This window comes from Stylophora pistillata, chromosome 11, assembly GCF_964205215.1.
Source record: "Stylophora pistillata chromosome 11, jaStyPist1.2, whole genome shotgun sequence".
NCBI lineage: Eukaryota > Metazoa > Cnidaria > Anthozoa > Scleractinia > Pocilloporidae > Stylophora > Stylophora pistillata.
The window spans coordinates 30,963,413-30,982,447 of record NC_142529.1 but is presented as its reverse complement, the minus strand read 5'-3'; the positions used below and the strand labels follow the sequence as shown (position 1 = coordinate 30,982,447).

The window sequence follows — 19,035 nt, the reverse complement described above, 5'->3', positions numbered from 1 at the left end:
GCGGCAAATTTTAAAATTTGAGCTTAATAGCCAACTGAACAAGCTCCTACTAACATCCGAAAATCTTCATTTTGTTTCAATATTCAGAGGGGATTTTCTTGGCCCAAGACTTTGAAAGTTGCACAGAATACACAGCTTAAAACCCTCTGTTACACAAGAAAATTTCTCCCGCAAATCTTCGTTTTTGCTGAGATATAAACGCATGGATATTGAAACAAGAATTTTGACAATGAGCATTCGGCGTACTGTCACGAAAACGACCTTGACCGAGTGTTCTAACTCATTAACAAAATTTTATTGTTTCAATATTCAGAGGGAACTTTATCAGCCCAAGAAAGAGGTGTGGCTTTAACACTATTACAAAATGGACTACTAAACACATTTTTAATGCATTAAAAAGATTTTTGCTGAGGGTGTTTTGCGGTGCACGACCCATCTCAATTACCAATTTCAACGTCTTTGATATTCATGATAAATTCATTTGATAACAAATTGTTAATGAGCATTTTGAGTTAAGGACTTAACCCTTGCTCTCGAACTTAATGACAAATGAATATTGTATTGTTTCAATATTGTAAGTGGTCCGGTACAGAATCTCATTCACAAAATCAGCCTTCGAGGCGGTTCATCCTTTCTTGAATGTGAAAAAGTCTTGTACAAGTGCACTATGAAAACATTAATCTTTCATTAATTCTCTAAAGTTCATTTCGATCGTCAACATCTGTAAAAAAACTTGGTGCTTTTTGTCGTAAAACCTGGAATGAAACAAAACAAGGAACACAAGTATTAAGAGCGGGCGGCATTTCTGTTTTGTTTTTTTTTTTTTTGCCTGTTTGTTGGTTTATATAGAGTCTATCTCCTTGGCCATACGCCATAGTAAGACTGAGTGTTTGGTTGTCAAGCCCTTGAGTATACATGCTTGAGATCATTTCGTTGTGGCACAAACAGTCGTTCCTCTCTTACATGAGTAACTGTTTTCAAACTAATTACTTTGTCTCTATCATTTCGAGGTAATTTTTTTCAGTGTTACTACATGAAGACTTGATCTCATTCCACTGAACTGGTTCACGCTTTAGAGTGCGCTATCGAGCTATGGAGCACGTGGGAAGTTTGGAGAGCACGAAAAAAGCGCAAGAGTTGCCCGAGGCAATAGCCGAGGGCAACTCTAGCTTCTATTGTCGCGAAATAGATTATTTTTCCCCGCGCTAACAATGGCCGCTCGCGCGAAAAGAAAAAATTTCTGGCGAAGCGATTTGCTCTCGGTATCAGCGTACACTATCGGGATTTTGAGCACGCTTACCTATACTGAATTTGATTGCGCGGCTCTGCTATAAATAACTATAAATTTGTCCATCTACGTGTACCCATGATATATATTAGAGGACACTTAAGGGGCCGAGAAATGTTGGAGTCAGAAGAATATGTTCGAAGGGCTCGTCATCGTAATGAACCGTATGCGATACCAGACCTTAGCTAATAAATTGTAATGGTTATGAAACCAACAGACTTGTTCCTTAAATGTTATTGTAGAGTTTTTTTGGACGTGATCGTACACAACATTCAAGAGCATTCCAATTAGTAAAAAATTATATGCATTCTTTCTCACTCTTTCTTTCTTTCGTTCGTTCATTCACAACGAGGCAAGACATGGAGAGGCTGCAAGGCTAAGGATCTCCTAACTTAATAAGCGGCATTGTTCTTTTCATTTTGCCAGCTTTTGTAACTTTTCCAAAACGAAGTACTACCGGAATATTCTTATGGAGAGTGGGGTTCCTCTTTCCTTACCCTTTGACACTTTTTTGTGGCTTCACAACTTTTTTTGCAGCATTCATGCTTTTCATAGCTTCCTTCAATCAAAGGTAAAAGAAAAAATGAGATGACAAGATGAACGGCACAAATCCCTCAGTCTTCCCAGGTTTCAAGTTACAGATTATTCCCGCTTGATTTCTAATTCGATTGAATGTCGTGAAATTAAAACAAAAGTTATCAAAACAGGAATCAGAGTTACGGATAACCTCCCAAGGAACCAAGAGTAACTCATAGGAAATCAAACAACCCACCAAAGAGCGAGAAAACCCGAGAGACTTGTCACGTTTGTTTTCAGTTACTGTATAGAGAGTGTAGTTTGTTTTGCGAACTGTAGATACTCTCAGTGTTGGATATGACTTTGGTGTAATTGAATTCTGGCAAGGAGCACTTCACAAAATTTCTCTTTGTACAATACTGGTTAGAAGAATTTAGATTTGTCTTGGATTGGGCAAGAAAGCTTTGTCCTCTTGACTCGTCAATTTGAAACGTCACCTTCCAAAATATAACATACCACTTTCTAGGGAATAGTGTGGAATGTTGAGGCACTTACCTGGATTGAAGGAAAATCCCCTGACGCGCATGCTCCAAGAATTGCCGAGCCAACGAGCACTGATTCACTCTCGCGCGGCAAAATACAAGGAAAACCTACAATATGAATACATAAATAAGTTAATTACAAATTATATGGAAAGGTAAGGCTGACTAGCCTTTACAATTGGCTAGTAAGAAGTCACTATTACTTTATATAGATTCGCCTTTAATTTAGTGACTACACCAATGCAGGAAGATGGAGACTAATTTTGCTTCAGAGGTGGACGATGCAATGGGTATACGAAATTGTTCTCAACGACCTTTTAAATTAGCTTCCTGTTCTCAGTGGTGCTTTAGAAATGCAAACCTTTCGGATCATAAGCGGACAACACTTCATCCTGACTCGAATGGAGTGAAATAAATCAACAAATGTACAAGAATTAACATACCTGTCACATCAGCATGTATTTGGATGAATAATTCATTTTTGGAGAGTCCACCACAGAGGAACAGTGAGTCAATCGAATGTCCTGCTTCGTTTAAACATTCCACAATATGGCGAGTTCCATGCTGGTGGGAACAAACAACAGGAAAGTTGTGTTTTACTAAATTTCGTTGCGATAAAGCTTAACTTCATTTGAGAAAGTATTTTACATTTTGTGTGGAAGATAGAAAAACGGGCGACTTTATCTATCGATTACTCTTACTTTCCCGGAAAAAGTTGGCGGTATCACAGCGAGTCGTCTACAAACTTCCCAGGGAAGATAGCTACCAAAGGAACTCGATGTTACACTCTGTTAATTTTACTTTTGATATTGTTTGAATTCTTTCTTTGTCTTTTTGTTTCAGGCAAATATTAAGGCAGCTAATGAACGGGTCTATTAAAGCAGGGAAAAAAAAGGATGACAACAACAATATTGACGAATGAGCACTCTAAGCTAGATATATGATAGCAAATACTGAGCCATTTTCGGTAGTCAATTTGTAGTCCATACTAACTGCAAGGGCTTGAAGTACAGCGAGATACAGAACCGCCAGGTTATCAAGATCAGCGGTGAGAGTTAAACCACAAATCTGCAGGAAAAGAAAAGACGCACTGAGTTAATACTGACACTAAGACAGAGCTGTTTCATATTCTACCAGTTTTTATTTCGGACGTTTTACGGAAAATAAAAATCTAAGAGACGGGAAACAAAATTTAGTTCGAGTTTAACGACAGGTTCGACCTAAGAGAGCTCTTGCCATCGGGGTGAAACTGCGGACACAATGTACAAGCAGATGGAAACAATGAAGGAGGGGGAACTGGGAACGGTTTAAATTTTATCAGTACCATTCCTGTCATTTTGGGATCTCCTATAGGCGATCGGTTTCCATGGAAATCTGGAAGCACGTGAAAGTCGCGTGATAATAATGCCAGGTTGTCAAGCTGTCGCTTCTCAGCCAAGGTGGCCACGTGATTGTTTAGTTCCTCGTACAGGGAACAATTCCTGAAAGAGTGAAAAAGGAAGATCATAAATAGGACATTATTGAATTTTTTAGTGCTACTACAGTTGTGTTAACACTTCATGTAGCGATGCAGGAGTTCTAGAACACGATAACACCAAAAATATGTAACACAAAACAAACCTCTTTTCAGCTTTTTCTTTCAGCTCCTTGCAAGCCACATGTGTCTCTATAAGATGATCAATCTACAGCATTATAGACTCATATCAGTCCGGCTAGATCTTAACCCTCCTCACCAAAACAAAGACTACAAAAAGTTTACACTAAGATTCTTTCTACAATAGTGCTTCAACCCAATTTGGTTGCGTCTCTATGCTGGTTTTAAAAATATATAATTTTATTCACAGTATGGGTGTAAAATGATACAGTGCAACTCTCACCAGTTTCCCAGTAACACTTTGGCCTCCCTCATTTAACCACAGACCTGGTACCATAGCAGAGAAGTATGGGCCCCAGACCCCTGGCACAAACACTGGGTTTTGATTAATCTACAAAGCAAAGATATCAAGTTAATAAAAATTGATAAAATATAATGTAAAATTAAATTAAAAGGTATTAAATAACTATGTATTGACTGCTATTAACAGTAACCTGATTGACTGGCTCTGTGACTAATGAAATAAGAATCAAACTGATGGACTAGCTAACCCAGTGACTTGAGATTGACTAATTAATGGCTGACAGACTGGCTGGCTTATGGCTTATCCCGGTTAGCTCAATGGATAGAGCGCTGGACTGTTGTGTGGGAGGGCGAGGGTTCGAGCCCCGGCCAGATCAACACTCAGGGTCTTAAAATAATTGAGAAGAATTTGCTGCCTTTCTATAACATCAAGAAATGGTTAGATATTCTAGCCTTCTCGGATAGGGACGAATAAATGGAGGTCCCGTCTCCTGCAGGGTTGGGGTAGGAGATGTTAATTTCCCACACACGAGATTACTGTGTGATGGATGTCCTCCCCTGGGGTGGGATGGGTGGGATATTGGGCGTACTTAATTTGGAGCCTCACTCTGTTGTGCGACCCTCACCATACTCTGGTGAAAGTGATTAAATAAATAAATAGATAGACCAAATGCCAACTCAACCAACTGATTATGCAAGATGACAATTTTATCAACTTACAGCCATGTGACATGATGATGTTCCACAAATAACAGCCAGACGTGAAGTCAATGGTTTATCCTCAGTAAGAAGTGGACCTAAATCAGCTCCAATGACACCTTGAGAAAAAATATTGAAATCCAAATTGGGTGTAAGCACATTGCTAGTCAAACAATGACACTTACCATCAAAAGCAAACTCTTACCCAATCCTCCAGCATGTGCATCAATAAGCGAAGTACCCACTGGCATTCCTTCCCATAATCCTAGTTCTGCTGCAGCACTTTTTGTCAAACCTTTACCAACAGGCTCCCCAGGACTACCAACTTTAACCCCTCAAAAATAGTGGGAAAAAATAAATAACTAGTCAGATTTTCAGGATCCTTGACAAAATGCTAAATAAATAGTTTTGATAAATTTTCTGAACACGTGTATACCATTTTACCATTGGATTCCAGTGCAGGCACAATAAAATGAGTTCTTTTCAAAATATTTATTCAGTAACAAAAACTAAAAATTTAAAAATTTATTTATAATGTAGCTTTACCCAATTTGGAATAGTTAGTGTTCACAAGATCCTCAAGTCCAACTGCTTCCAGAAAGGAGTCAATCCATCCACTCACTGAGCCTGCCATAAAAAAGTTTAGTAGATTAAACTGAAGTCATACTATTTAACAATTATTCGCTGAAGGCGAAGTGAATATTGGTGAATATTCATGAGCCTGAGGGGAATAATTGTTTTAGTTTAATTACTCAGGTGATTATAGAAGTGAGCAAAGGAATGTTAAATTTATTTGTCACTGTCATGCATCAGTGAACAACTGAGCGAGAGCCGCTTGCATGGACAACAGACTATTTCTCTTGTAAAAAGTCGTCTTTCCTCCTGACTGAGACATAAAATTTTGACAAACATTTATTCATCTCGTTGACCTCCATTGCCTCAAAGTCATTGGTAAATTTGGTTTGTTGTTGAAACCATTCTGTTAAGTAAATAAAGTGTTGCAAAAATTTAATGTAGTTGTTTTGATTTATTCATGCATGTCGACATAAACAAAATTTTCACGGGAATTTAAATGGTTTCTTTGTTGCGTTTAGCACAATTGTCACACCTTACCTTTGAAGAGTGTCATTCCAAACTTTGTGGCGTGTTTGGTATTCCTCAGAATGGCATTTTCTTTCATTAAATTAATTTCCTCTTCAGAAATGTCGACAAAGCACAAGGCAGCCATTTTGAAACTATAATCACCTCGCCGGCGGTGATCATGGCGGAATATGACGCTATTCTCGGCCAATAAGAGCGCGAGAATTTCTATAATCACCTGAGTAATTATACTAATTATCAATAATGTCATCATCGGCATTAGTATTATGTCACCTATCAGGGCCTGGCCACAGATCATTTATAGGCATCCTGAGCACAAACTTCCATAACTATAATCAAAACTATATTGAACATTAACATTCTGTGGAGTGATTCAAATTAGTTATGTAATTGGTATCCATAAGAATTGTGAAGGTTGCTCACTCCACTTTACTTGGAGTTTGTGACAAGTCTTGGTCTTTACATTTTCCGTTAAATTTGAATTTTTCTGAATGACAAACTGTCTCTTACCTTCCAGTATTTGAGATGCATGTCCCATGAAATTAAATTTACACACAAGAGAGCACATGGACCTAAGAAAATATGTTTATTAGAGTGAATTTTCACCAGCAACAGGTAAAATTCACAGTCATATAAACAATTTTCTGAGTTGCTGAGTTAAAAACACTATTTTTTCAAGTACTCACTATGAGTTGATCCCATAACTAATACCCATCCAAGGGCATAGCAAGGGGGGTCCTGGGGTGCCTTTGACCCCCCCTTGGTAGGTCTTCTTTAGAGCAAACAACCTACAATATTCAGGTGGCGAAAACACCATGACAATATCTTGGCCGTAAAAGCCATTGATATGAGTCTTCATGCTGCGATAATACAACTGAGCCCGCTGATATACGCGGGAGAGCAGAAGTGTAAATGGTGAGTAGCCTCTGTGACCCCCCCCCCCCTTTGAAAAATCCTGGTGATGCCCCTGCCATCCAGTAATTTTCTAGTGTCTTCTCATCTGAGACAAATCTTTATCATGCACTTCCACCTTAAATGCAACTTGCTCATATTCTAATTTTTATGATAAAAAAGTACAGTGTTGTGTTCAGTATTATTGTATTACTACTTTCATGCTGATAATTAAATAATATATTGTGTATAACACAAATATCTAGCATGCATGACAGTAACAGATATTTATGTTTATCATAAACTCTATGATATTCATAAATGAATGCCAAAGGCCACTTTTCTTTCTATGTGAGATCAAGGAAAACTGCAAGAGAGTTAAAATAATGCCTCTAACATATAAAAAGTGCGATTATAGCTACCCACTTATTGAGTAAAAGAAACACCTACCTTGTGCAAATATTTGTCTCACTTTATAGCAGACTTGCACCTGGGATTTTTTTCTAACCATTTTTTTCGCTGCAGTATCACAGTAGGGTAGGACTAGAACGGAACATATGAGATCCATGCGAGTAGTCCACCCAATAAATCCCACCCATCCCACCCCAGGGGAGGACCTCCATCACACAGTAACCTTGTGTGTGGACATTAACGTCTCCTACCCCAACCCTGCAGGAGACGGGACCTCCATTTATTCATCCCTATCCAAGAAGACTAGAAAATCTAACCATTTCTTGATGTTATAGAAAGGTAGCACATTCTTCTCAATTATTTTAAGACCTTGAGTGTTGGTCTGTGGCTGGGGCTTGAACCCTCGACCTCCCGCACAGCAGTCCAGCGCTCTATCCATTGAGCTAACTGGGAGGTGGTTATTAGCTTAGTTCTAGGTGCCATTATCATTCTAGGCAACAAAACAAAATAACTGTAACAGTTATATACAAGCTTCTCCTGGTTTATCACTTACCTTGTTTTATCACCAGTTGCTCTATAAGTGAGAAACTCAGGTAGTTCTAAACAAAGTGCACATTTATCCCAACAGTCCATTTGCAAATTTTCTTTTAGCCACAGCATTTTTGGAATCTCCATTTCTGGTGAAGTAGCTCCACCAACATATGTTAACACTTTGTGTTTTGTACTGTTGACTCTTTCAGCCTGTTCCATGGCACGGTGATCCAGCCACATTATAATATTTCTGTGAGGTTCTTTGGAAGGACTGCATGTGACAGGACCTCCTGATGAGTCTAAAGTCACCAGGGAACATGTTGCATCAAAACCTATCCCTTTAACCTTTCCCTTATCAGTGAGACTGGCACCAACCTCCTACGAAAAAGTTATAAAAGGGTGGTATACAAATTCTATAATTCAGTTAACTGCGCAAACTTTTGCCACTGACAATTCTCCACCAGTGAGGGCCAAGTTGTCAATCATTATGCCGTATTAATTAATTGCCACTTAAAAGCAAAAGTCAGGTAAATGTTTAATCAGAATTAGGACAATCATAAAATGATTATGTCTATCCTTTTACTTGTGTATAAATGATCACAGAGGCGAAGTGTTAGAAAAATCTGATCTTGGTTCAAATACCCCTTAGTAAGTTGAAAAGGGGTCAGTGGGGGTGCCTGTTAGATAGACTACAAAGAGCAAGGCTGATGGAGGGTACATCCTGTCCTTCACCAGCCGTACACTGCGGGATCATAAAAAGATACCTCTCCCCTCAAGCTCCTCCAGGGATTACCGATCCAGAGGATCGCGAAATTTTGAAGACTTTCTCATATTCCCATAATTTTTTCGGAAAATACCTTAACAACTAAGCAGACATTTCTCCATACATCTTCGGATGATTGCTCATAGTAATCAGTGAGAGGTTGCCAGATTTGCAATGGCTGCGTCGCGGATGAAACGATTCTTCCATCGTGGGTTATCAGAGCAGCACGAACGCTAGCTGTTCCAACATCAACACCTATATAATAGGATTCTGCCATTTTTTGTTACGTATACAGCTGTAGTTATGGGCACCCCATACATGACAACTTCCCGGCCATGTCAACAGATCGCCATATTGGACGAGCGGAGTCTGGTAAAGAACAACTTCCGTGTGACATTTTCCCCTCACCCGTCCCCCCTTTCCGATTTTGGCAGGTTCCGTGTTCCCGACGGAGAGGTAAGCCAGAATATAGCTGCAACTTCCTATCGCAATTTCGCTGTCTATTGAATCTCTTGAAATTCTTCCTATTAGCCCTCTGTCCGACTCCGTCGTTTTAGCAACGAGCGCAAGTTAGGATCTGAGAGCGAAATATTCAAATAATCTCAAGAAAGCCAGTTAGTAATTTTCCCCATAGTAGTGATAGCTGAACTAGCGGATTTTGTGAGAGTGGCAGATTATAGAACCTCACCCTCGTTTTCTCTCCGAAGGGATTCCTTCACTAAGTGGACTCTCGGGTATCAGTAAATCGCGCGAGCTCTTAACCAGTGACGCGCGGATTTTTAGGAATGTACTTTTTCTCACGATCTGTCGTTCTTTTCAGCATTGTTGTGGTTTATGCAGGACAAATGGGATCTGTCTCTGGTGCGTTTAGAATTAGGCAAGAAAGGATAAAATGCATATTTTATTAGAGTAGGCCGTTAGTTGCCCAGACTGAACTAGAACTGCCGTTTTCAATTCATGATAGCAGAAAATCAGTGAAGGGAAAAGTATGGTTTCTTTCATTAAGAGACAAATAACCTTAATAAAGATTATCAATTCGTCAATGACCAGTACCGTTGTGATATATTGCCTCTCTTTCAACTAGAAGATTTGTCGCTTTTCGTTGTTGCTGCAGTTTTTAAAAATGCTTGCAAGTGCTTACCAGTCATTTGGGAAAACACACACAATACTTATTTATCACTAGTTATCTTACACCAAAGACAGAAAAACAAACAAATCTAAGTAAAGAAAATAGTTTAGAGGAGTTTTTGTTTATTTCTTCAATTTCTGTAAAGTATTAAACGTATTTTAATTAAATAAATTGGGTAAGTATTAAAGAGAGAGATCTTTGCGGGGCGGCTAAAAGTTTTAACCCACCCTTAATTTACAATATTGCCACAAGAATATTTCGATATTTCGCTGGGATGTTTTCGTGACATAAAGCACGTCGAATATTAAAACACGTTCAACTTTCTGAGATAGTTACACTTCCCGTACTTAGAGCCTCCGCCACTGACGTCATTTGTGATGACCTTAACGGTGTGGATGGTAATTGATAATAAATTGCTAATTGGCATAAAAAAATTGCTTTACCCTTTCCACTTGCATTAGCATTAATATTTACACACTGTTCTCTTTACATTTCCCTTCAATACTGACCTAGAGAATTTTTTGGACCACCAAGAGCTTCTAAATTAGGGATCATTTCCTTTTTACTCGTGAGCTCTACATCTATAGAACCCAGTCTCTCTTAGGGTTCAAAGCGTTAAAATACCTTATTGAACTAAGTTTGACTCTGACTTGGCGAATTATTTGGAAACTTTTTATAATCGTCTTTTTAAACGGAAAGGTAAAAAAAAAAAACTGGTCGTAAAAGCTAACAACATGGAATTCACTGCAGATGGATAAATTGTAGAAAAACTAATTTCATAATTCCTACCGCAAAAATGCAAGAAAGCTTCGATGTTGACAACTGAGGTACCTTCACTAAAAATGCACGAATTTATCCCCCAGAGTTTTTATTAAATTAAGATCGGTATTGCATAATGACTGTTCTGTGCCAATCATATGCATGTGTGTAGAAACGATCGTATGCTTGAAGTAGGTTTTCTCACTATGTATTCTTTTTTCTCTTTTACTAGTGAATAATAACTTATAATTAATGATATATCGTTTGTATGAAAAGATAAAATGCCGACAATATTGGTAGTACTGAGGATTTTTAGCGTGCGAAGTAAATATTAGAAAAAACTTTTCTATCACATGTAACACGATTAATCTGAAGATGAAATCGGTTTGAGATTTAGTTTTTCCAATATCGTTTTTGAGTTTACCTTTTTTGTACGAATTTTACAACGCGTAAACACTCCATTTGTAAGCAATCTCAAGTGACCGTGATAGTGACAGCATGACAAAGTATAACTATATTTGTCGCGGGGTGAACACCTATCAGATATCACTCACTGACACTCACATAGCAGCTCTTTGTTTCATATTTTCTGTCAGTCAAATGAAGAAAGGAAGTATGCACCTGTAACTCGAGCTGGTAAGAGTCCTGCAATAATCTAAGGCAAACTGTCGCTGTTGGCGTAAAAGTACTGTTGTGTACTTGTGTTACTTTAGCTGATTATCCAAGCTCATCGGATAAGTCCCCGGCACGTGGGTCAAAACATTTTTCTGAACGTTACTGCGGAAGGTGTTGTAAAATTTCAGCGGAAATGCGCCCAGAACTTGTTTGTTAACGTCGAGGCAAGGTTGAGTTATCTGTTGAAAGGTGAGCTTCGCTACACTCTCAGTGGTTTGGTTATGTACAACTTGAAGTGAATGACGAATTATGAACAGTACTTGTCTTGTAGGAAGTCGAGCGTGGCCTACAAGCGTATGGGTTTGACAGTCAACTAGTTTGGCTGAGGAGAAATTTGTAAGAAATGATTGCCTTACAAAGTATCAATTTTCCTCATATCTTCTCATGTACAAATATGAAAGATCGAGGTTGTGCTTCTTGTGATTATAAACTGTTATATAACATGATTTAGGAGTTCTCAAACGCAATAACACGAATCATCTTGTCTCAAGCCAAATACCCTTGTGACGGGTTCTAATCGATACGTTTTGATGTCTTATTAGATTTAAGATCAGTATAGAACAGAAATATCTCATTTTGAAGATTGTGACGCTAACTTTACTATTGATGCATCTAAATTCTTACGTTGCACGTAGCGTTCGCATTTTTGGGGGTCAGGTTACGAGAAGGCGCTGAACAAAGGAAGTTATTGAGTCCTTCGCTTTTTCCGCAGTCCTTGAATGCACCCACGTTCACTTGAAAAAAATAGTTGACTCATGGAGCACCAAAATTAGATTTGATTTATAATAAAGTTGAGAGGTCTACTTCTGAAGAACCAAACAGCCATTTCCGAATTGACTTTAGCCTCTCTTTCAAAGCGAGTCGTGGCCATGGTGCTCATCCTTTCGTATGGTAATAAGGGGCGCTTTCCATTTGACCAAAATTTTCGAGATCTCCGGTCTGAAGTCGAATGGAACGGGAAAAGTTCCGGGATAAGTTTTCGAAAATTTAGGAATACGTTTTGAGTGTGCCCTCTTGGATACGGTCGGATGCGTTCCATTCGGCCAGCGAAAATACCAACGTTTTGAACCCGTGATTTTTGTTGAATGGAAAGCGCCTGAGTTTTCATTCACATTTCATACGTATGGTTGAGCACCAGGCCTCGTTTTGAAAAAGAGGCCAAACGTAATTCGGAAATGGCATATTATACTATGGTATATTTTTTTCTGTAAGGTATTCCATTGGCCCATGGGGATGGTTTTAAGAGTTGATATTGACAGGTATCTTTGAAGACAGTTTCCAAATAAGATTAAGAGGCAGACAAATTTCTTTTCTTATTTTGTTACAACATCCTGCTTAAAAAATGTTCACAATTTTATTACTTTTTTTCTGCACTGAAAGAAATTTTATGGTTGGCTCAAATTATTACAGGAGTTTCATATAACCAGTTGTAATGGCCGTGAGGTACACTCGGAACTTGTCAGTTACCTGTCTGACCAGCACAGAGGCTGATGATTTTGATGAGCATAAAAGATGGCAGAAGAAGACAATGAAAGCAAGAATCCTAATTGGAGTTTTAACTGCCATTTGCAGTATACTCATTGTGATATTAATTGTAACCTATGAGAGTGGTCATAAATATTCCACATGCACAGAGCAGAAGAATGAAAGAGCTGTCAGCAATGACATTATCAAGTTTGTCCACTTTTCTGATATACATTATGATCCTTTCTATGACAAGACTATACCCCAAAGATCTTTTTGCCGAAAACAAATTTCAAATAGTACAGCAAAGTACACAGCACAGTATGGAAGGATTGGGTGTGATTCACCTATTGATCTTGTGCAAAATTCCTTGGATGCTATACAGAATGTCAGCAAGATGGAGGATGTTAGCTTCATTTTGTTGACAGGTGGGTAACAATGTAAAAAACTGAAGTTATCTTAAGTTATGATAATTAAAAGATAAGAATTAAAGGTTTGATTATTTTGTTTAGATATGTCACCAAGAGAATGGCAACATCATTGAAATCCTCAAAATATTCCTATCAAACAATATTCCTGACAAAAATAGTCCTTGCAAATCTAACATCTTAAAAACACACAAAGTACAAACAAGATACAGCATGTCTGCTAGGTTTATAAAATAATTTTTTTGCAAATGGAACCCTGTCTTTTGCGAGAGTCATGGTAAAGTGCAATTGGGCTGGAACATTTTATTTTTTTGACATTCAGGTCATACAAGGTGTTTCTTCTCTCCTTTTGCTGTGTGATCATGCAAGGATATCCCTATTAAACACAAAAACTATCAAGATGGTAGAGAAAACTTGTTCAGATCACTTTTTGCAGGTTTCTTTCTTGGATGAGGAAATTCCTTTTTGCAATTTTCTAGTCTCCCCTCAATTCCCCAGTCTCCCCTCAATTCCCCAGTCTCCCCTCAATTCCCCATATTCTCTACCCTCCTTGTGTATAATGTTGCACCCTGTAAGGTGTTGAAACTATGCTATTGAGTATATCTAGTCCTAGAAAATTAAGTAATCAGTCATAAAAAGTGAGCTAATCATACATGTCTTGCTCTTTTGCCTGTTTATTCAGGTGACTTGTCAGGTCATGGGATGTGGACATCTTATGCTGGTCCACATCGAGTATTGGACAACATTGCTCAAGTCAGCAACAGAACTCATGCAAGGTTTCCAAATATTCCCATCTTCCCAGTGGTTGGTAATAATGATCTGCCAGGACATTATGTTTTACCAAACTCAAGCGACTGGTACAAAGAGCTTTTAACCTCTTGGGCTCCATTGATTTTGTGCTCCTCATGTCCCAATGATGTCAAAAAGCCAACTACATTGGCTGTTTTAGAAGAGAGTTTTTTGGAGGGTGGTTATTACAATGCCAGCATTGCAAGTAATTTATTACCTTTTTGTACTTTTGTCTAGTATTTTTCACCACTCACCTCTGACCTCTAGCCCCTGACTTCATATTGCCCCCTACTTAACCTTATATTAGATAGGTTGATAATGTTTGGTGGAGGAGAAAGTAGCTGGTCATGATATCATATGTGCAGTAGTTGCTAAACCTGAGGACTAATTTTTAGCCTTCATTTGCTTCTTTTAAGGTGGCAAGATAGTGTTATTAGTCTTAAACAGCCTTTACTGGTCTGTAGCAGTGGACCACAATGCAGAAATCTTTCAAAAGGCTGTCCAGCAGTTAACATGGTTAGAATACCAGTTAGAAATTGCAGCAATGCAAGGACAAAAGGTGATATTGGTGGGCCACATCCCTGCAGGGTATGTTCAGTATTGTACCACAGCTTTAAATTGTGTTTTCCTTATTGTGAGATGTTGTTCCACAGTAGTTAGAAGTGGTTGGAGAATTATAGAAAACGAGTATTCCCTCTGCTTTATGGCTGCCTTTCTCCATTCCACTGCGAGGTTTCTTCCCATTCCCCCCTTCCCTTTTCCCCCTTCCCCACTTTCCCCCTTCCCTTTCCCCCCTTCCCTTAGTGATAGGGGTGAGGGGTAAATGGGGAGACCCAGGGAACAAGAATAACTATTTTTCATCCATGCTCTGCTACTTACAGGTAACCAGAACCTAAAAGTATTCAGTACAATCACCAATCCCTGCTGCTCTTTTATTTCCTTGTTGTGTATTGTTTAAATTCTGACCAAACTCTATGTTGGGGCTGCTGTCCTTTCCTTTGCTTTCACCTCGCCAGCGAAGTAGATGATCTTTTTCCAGTCGTAGCTTTCAAAGGGTTGCACTGCGCCGTGAAAGGCCACAACGTGTTTCCTGACATAACTTCAAGCCATGTTATGGCTCGCTATGTGACTTTTCTGTTATCTTATCTCTAAGATCCTTATCACATAAACGTTTTGTGTCTCTTTTCGTTAGAATCGATACTTACGACGGCAAGTCCTACTGGTTCAGTAACTACACTAGTAGATACGTTAATCTTGTTGCAGAAAAGTACAGTTCTTTAGTGACTGGTAAGTGTTTTATTTCATGTTTTTTCATTCTTCTCAAAACCAGCCCCATTGTGATTTAAACATGTTAACGCCCATGTTATACACAAGTTGCGTTGCGTCATACCCCTGTCAATTAATGCCCTTGTGATGAAATATTTTTAAAACTTTTTGAGCCGATAAACATGATTACCTATTCTTTTTATAGCCCAGTTCTTTGCTCATTCACATAAAGACGATTTCCGTCTTCAGATGTCTATGACAGAAACTGAGGACGCTCAACAAGGAGCAAAGAAGGCGTTTGTGCTTCTTGCACCCGCCATATCTCCTGTCTACCATAACAACCCAGCATTCAGAGTAGTCTCTCTGGACACTGACCACCTTGCCCTGCTGGATTACACACAATATTACATGGACTTAGTCATGGCTACAGGTGAGGGATGCCAGTGCACCCTTTGTGCCCCGAAGGAGGAGGGGGGGGGGGGGGGGTGGGATTTGCATGTAATAGTGACGGTGATATTGAAATCGCTCAAAATTTTCGAAGATTAGAAACAAAAAAAATTAACACGAAGACTTACGGACGTAACAGTCTGTTAACGCCTTGCAACAGACGTCCGCAAGACATTGCGGTGCTTGTTCGGAAGCGAAACGGGAAATCCAAACAAACACTTTAATTCCAACACGGTCAACTATAGACTCACGGTAAACGACAACGACCATTAAACAAAACTGCCACTCAGAACTTTTCAACTCCCCCTAAAAAATCGCACACGTCAAAATTAAAAGGTCCGCGTGATTTACTTACGATATTATTAGCCTACCTAATCCCAAAGCACGCGCACGCGAGTCGCACGCGCACAAGTTCATTAACGTCTTCTTAACAGTGCTCATGTAAATTCAAGAATAGTCTTACGCTAGTGAGTGCTTCCGCCCTAATGTCGTCCGTAATGATTTTACACTTGCTTTGGATCGGTGATTTTTGAGTACCACGTTTTAATTCTACAAACTATGGCTAACCTACCAGAAGATTTGTAGAAGTGTTCTCAAGGTCAAATCTAAATAAAGATTAGAGAGAGTCACTTCTTACTACTTTTAAAAGAAAATGGGAAAAATTAACTTATCAAACTACTTTACTGATTCCTCGTCTAATCAGTTTTACACTAGAGATGGTAACTCTCGCCCTCGTATTTTTTCTTTCAGTCTTCTTTGGAGAAGAGTAGGGAGACAACCGCCAGTTAACAAATGTTAAACACCACAGCGTACACTCTTGAGTTATGGATGCACGCGGGAGGTTGCTAAGCACGAAAGAAGCGTAAGAGTCGCGCGAGGCGATAGCCGAGAGCGACTCTAGCTTCTTGAGTGCTTAGCAAACCTCCCAAGTGCATCCATAACTCAATAGTGTACGCTGTGGTGTTTACCGTTTGTTTTATAACATAACATTGATACATTGTAGCTAAAGAGTTCCCTTTTATTTAACAAAACTTACGCGACCAGAAAAAACAAGCGCGCGCGGAAAAATAGTCTTGTCAGCAGCGTACACCCATGGGCAAATGGGGGACGCTGAATTGACCAATCAGAGCGCGCGCTTTACTTTGGTTATGTTATAATTGCACGTGTCGGTGCACGAGGCGCGAGACATGGATAAATTTCAGCTCGTGGTAGTACTGTGCGTGCTTACAAAACGTGCACTTCGTGCGCTTTAATTTGTCAGCCTCCTGCGTGATTTAGGGAGTTTAAGCAAATCACTACGGCTGGCGCTGCTACGGCTACCATGGTTGACGAGGCTTGGGGAGAGTACGTCGCCGTAGCCCACCAAAATTCAACTTCAAGCAACGCGAACTACAAACCTAGTACGGCTGAGAAGTTTACAACCAATAAGCGTCTTCGCGGTAGTTTTTGCACGTCTAAAAACTCAAAATGACTTCGTTCAAAGAGACGAGGGATTCCGACGTTTGGAAAAAAAATTGTAAGCGATCCTGTGCACAGTGAATGAGTGAATTAAAATGTTTAAGCTTACGTGTTGTAAAATTGCCAGTTTGGAGCTTATAAACACCAAAGAAACGTTTCTACACGGTCCTTCATAACCCTCGTCATTCCTCGGCTTCAGCGATTTGAATTTCAAGTAGTCTTTAAGGCTTGAAAAGGAAAAGTTAGACTTTCTACTTATGTATTTCTCCTGGCGTTCGCTGCGTTCTCCACGTGCACACTGCTTCGATCCTTCGACAAACCCGGCTGCAAAAATAAAGGCAGATTCACTCGGTAAGGGACAGCCACCTTGATAAATATTCACGATAAGCTATTTTTAAAGATGTTAAGTGTATTTCAATAGTTAAAGTTGCTCAGGAGAATATATAAAGCGAAGAAAGAAGCGAGATGAGTTCACGTACCACAGACTACGCCGAAACCTTCCCACTCGCGTAGAAGGATTTCCCGCTACGGTTGGATCTGAACCACTGACATGCGCAATGACTCGTTTCTGAACAATTTTACTTCCGGTAGCCGTAGCAGCGCCAGCCGTAGTGATTTGCTTAAACTCCCTAATGCTAGATAATGCTGCAACAGTTCAACAAACGTGTCTGTTACGTACTTTATTAACTGTCAGATTTTGCCATCTGCTGTTTTCAGAGTTCGCTAGCCCGATCTGGCAACTGGACTACACTTTTAGTCAGAAGTACCCATCTCAGAGTGAGCTTCTCGACGCCGACAGAATCAACGAACTGAATGAACAACTTATAAACCAAACAAGTAACAAGGTCTGGAAAGGATACGCGTTCTCGCGCGAGACAAATTATCAGCCGGAGCCATATTCTAGATTTCAGCTTTACTGCGGAATGCGGTTTGTTCATAAGGAGGATTTCCAAAGATGTATTGAAGAGTATAATGTCCCTGGTGGTTAAGGCAATTTTTAGTTGAATGACGAAGATGATCCACATTCCACTGCTTTTGTTTTAATTCCCTCATGTGATTGGTTAGAAAAAAAAAAACTCGCGCTATCCTCTAAACTAATCAGATGCAAAAAGAACTGCCACATGGCCAATCGCATTTTCCCGCGCCCTGTGGTTTGCTTTTTTCGTTTTTAATCGCCACACGCTCCTAGTAGTGTTCTCGTCCGCTCTGTTTGGCCCTTGTGATTATTTTGACTTTGTTGTAGATGCCCGAAAGTGTTTATCAGTCCCAGCTTCTTTTTTCATGTTTCTTCGTTATAAGGATAAGGAGACCGTCATGGAAGGAAGTAATCAAAGCGTTTTTTTTTTTTCAAGGAATTAATAATTTGCAAAAAGAGTGCTTTCTATTTTTCTTCCTGAAAAAAATACGAGGTTTTTAGCGGTAAATTCTGGGGAAACTTCTCCAGCGATGTTTGTTTTAGCTTTTGTCCGTGGGGAGAAATCAGTTTGCTTGAGACCCAGATGTTTGAGAACTTTGTGGTCCATAACGACTATTACGTCTTTCACACCACGAATTTTTCAAGTTTACTACTCAGTGTTTGAATTAATTAAAAAAATGGTACATGTAGGAAATGACACATTTAAGTTTTATTAGATTAATAATTTAACAAAATTTTAAACTTTTAACTTTGCAAATAAAATGTACATATTCAAATACCAATTTTCTAAGCATGTAAAAGGTAAAATTAAACTTACCGCAAACAAACAGGTGTTCTTTAATCTCCTTTCTCGTTCCAGTTTTCAATATTTCTATCATACTCTCGGTGTCGATAGTTCTTTTGCGCATGTGCCGGAGCGTATGACTGATTGCGTGCACACTCCAAATATGATACTGATCAGAAGATTGGCTTCGTAAACACCTCCAATCAAGCAGAGAGCAGTTGAGTTCAACACAAAACTCACTGAACCAACATTAATGGAAATGTATATGGCAAGCAGATAGG

At 39.2% G+C, this 19,035-nt stretch overlaps 2 protein-coding genes and 1 long non-coding RNA gene across 5 annotated transcripts; 2 read left to right on the top strand and 1 right to left on the bottom strand.

Annotated features, from left to right (window-relative positions):
* Positions 1–365: 365 nt before the first annotated feature.
* LOC111336343 (FGGY carbohydrate kinase domain-containing protein) lies at positions 366–9,013 on the bottom strand. 2 transcript variants are annotated; one of them, XM_088739287.1, is made up of 14 exons: positions 8,734–9,013; positions 7,899–8,254; positions 6,554–6,615; positions 5,489–5,569; positions 5,148–5,276; positions 4,964–5,061; positions 4,224–4,331; positions 3,967–4,028; positions 3,671–3,827; positions 3,340–3,414; positions 2,790–2,910; positions 2,360–2,454; positions 1,786–1,847; positions 366–755 (listed from the first exon to the last, which is right to left on the bottom strand). In XM_088739287.1, the coding sequence occupies exons 1-14, from the start codon at positions 8,914–8,916 to the stop codon at positions 677–679; spliced, it is 1,668 nt and encodes a 555-aa protein (XP_088595413.1). In that variant the 5' UTR covers positions 8,917–9,013; the 3' UTR covers positions 366–676. The 2 variants fall into 2 exon arrangements, with proteins under 2 accessions (XP_088595413.1, XP_088595414.1); XM_088739288.1 differs by having other exon boundaries at positions 5,148–5,267.
* LOC148721167 (uncharacterized) lies at positions 2,424–4,407 on the top strand. Its single transcript, XR_015993379.1, has 2 exons — positions 2,424–2,501; positions 3,190–4,407. It is a non-coding gene; the product is annotated as an uncharacterized LOC148721167 (long non-coding RNA).
* A 2,063-nt stretch (positions 9,014–11,076) lies between the features above and the next one.
* LOC111336363 (sphingomyelinase phosphodiesterase D) lies at positions 11,077–18,797 on the top strand. Of its 2 annotated transcripts, none has more exons than XM_088739289.1 (7): positions 11,077–11,391; positions 12,613–13,094; positions 13,777–14,088; positions 14,300–14,471; positions 15,076–15,170; positions 15,355–15,579; positions 17,772–18,797. In XM_088739289.1, the coding sequence occupies exons 2-7, from the start codon at positions 12,635–12,637 to the stop codon at positions 18,041–18,043; spliced, it is 1,536 nt and encodes a 511-aa protein (XP_088595415.1). In that variant the 5' UTR covers positions 11,077–11,391; positions 12,613–12,634; the 3' UTR covers positions 18,044–18,797. The 2 variants fall into 2 exon arrangements, with proteins under 2 accessions (XP_088595415.1, XP_088595416.1); XM_088739290.1 differs by lacking the exon at positions 11,077–11,391 and adding an exon at positions 11,514–11,538.
* Positions 18,798–19,035: the final 238 nt, after the last annotated feature.

Bases quoted from the DNA above. Each gene is read 5' to 3' on its own strand.
- LOC111336343 (XM_088739287.1), bottom strand. From the start codon at position 8,916: ATGGCAGAATCCTATTATATAGGTGTTGATGTTGGAACAGCTAGCGTT. The intron at 5,570-6,553 runs GTAAGAGACAGT...TTTTTATGGCAG, and splicing joins TGCATCTCAAATACTGGAAG to GCTCAGTGAGTGGATGGATT. The intron at 3,415-3,670 runs GTACTGATAAAA...CTTTTCCTGCAG, and splicing joins ATCCCAAAATGACAGGAATG to ATTTGTGGTTTAACTCTCAC.
- LOC111336363 (XM_088739289.1), top strand. From the start codon at position 12,635: ATGGCCGTGAGGTACACTCGGAACTTGTCAGTTACCTGTCTGACCAGC. The intron at 13,095-13,776 runs GTGGGTAACAAT...CTGTTTATTCAG, and splicing joins TAGCTTCATTTTGTTGACAG to GTGACTTGTCAGGTCATGGG. The intron at 14,472-15,075 runs GTATGTTCAGTA...TCTTTTCGTTAG, and splicing joins GTGGGCCACATCCCTGCAGG to AATCGATACTTACGACGGCA.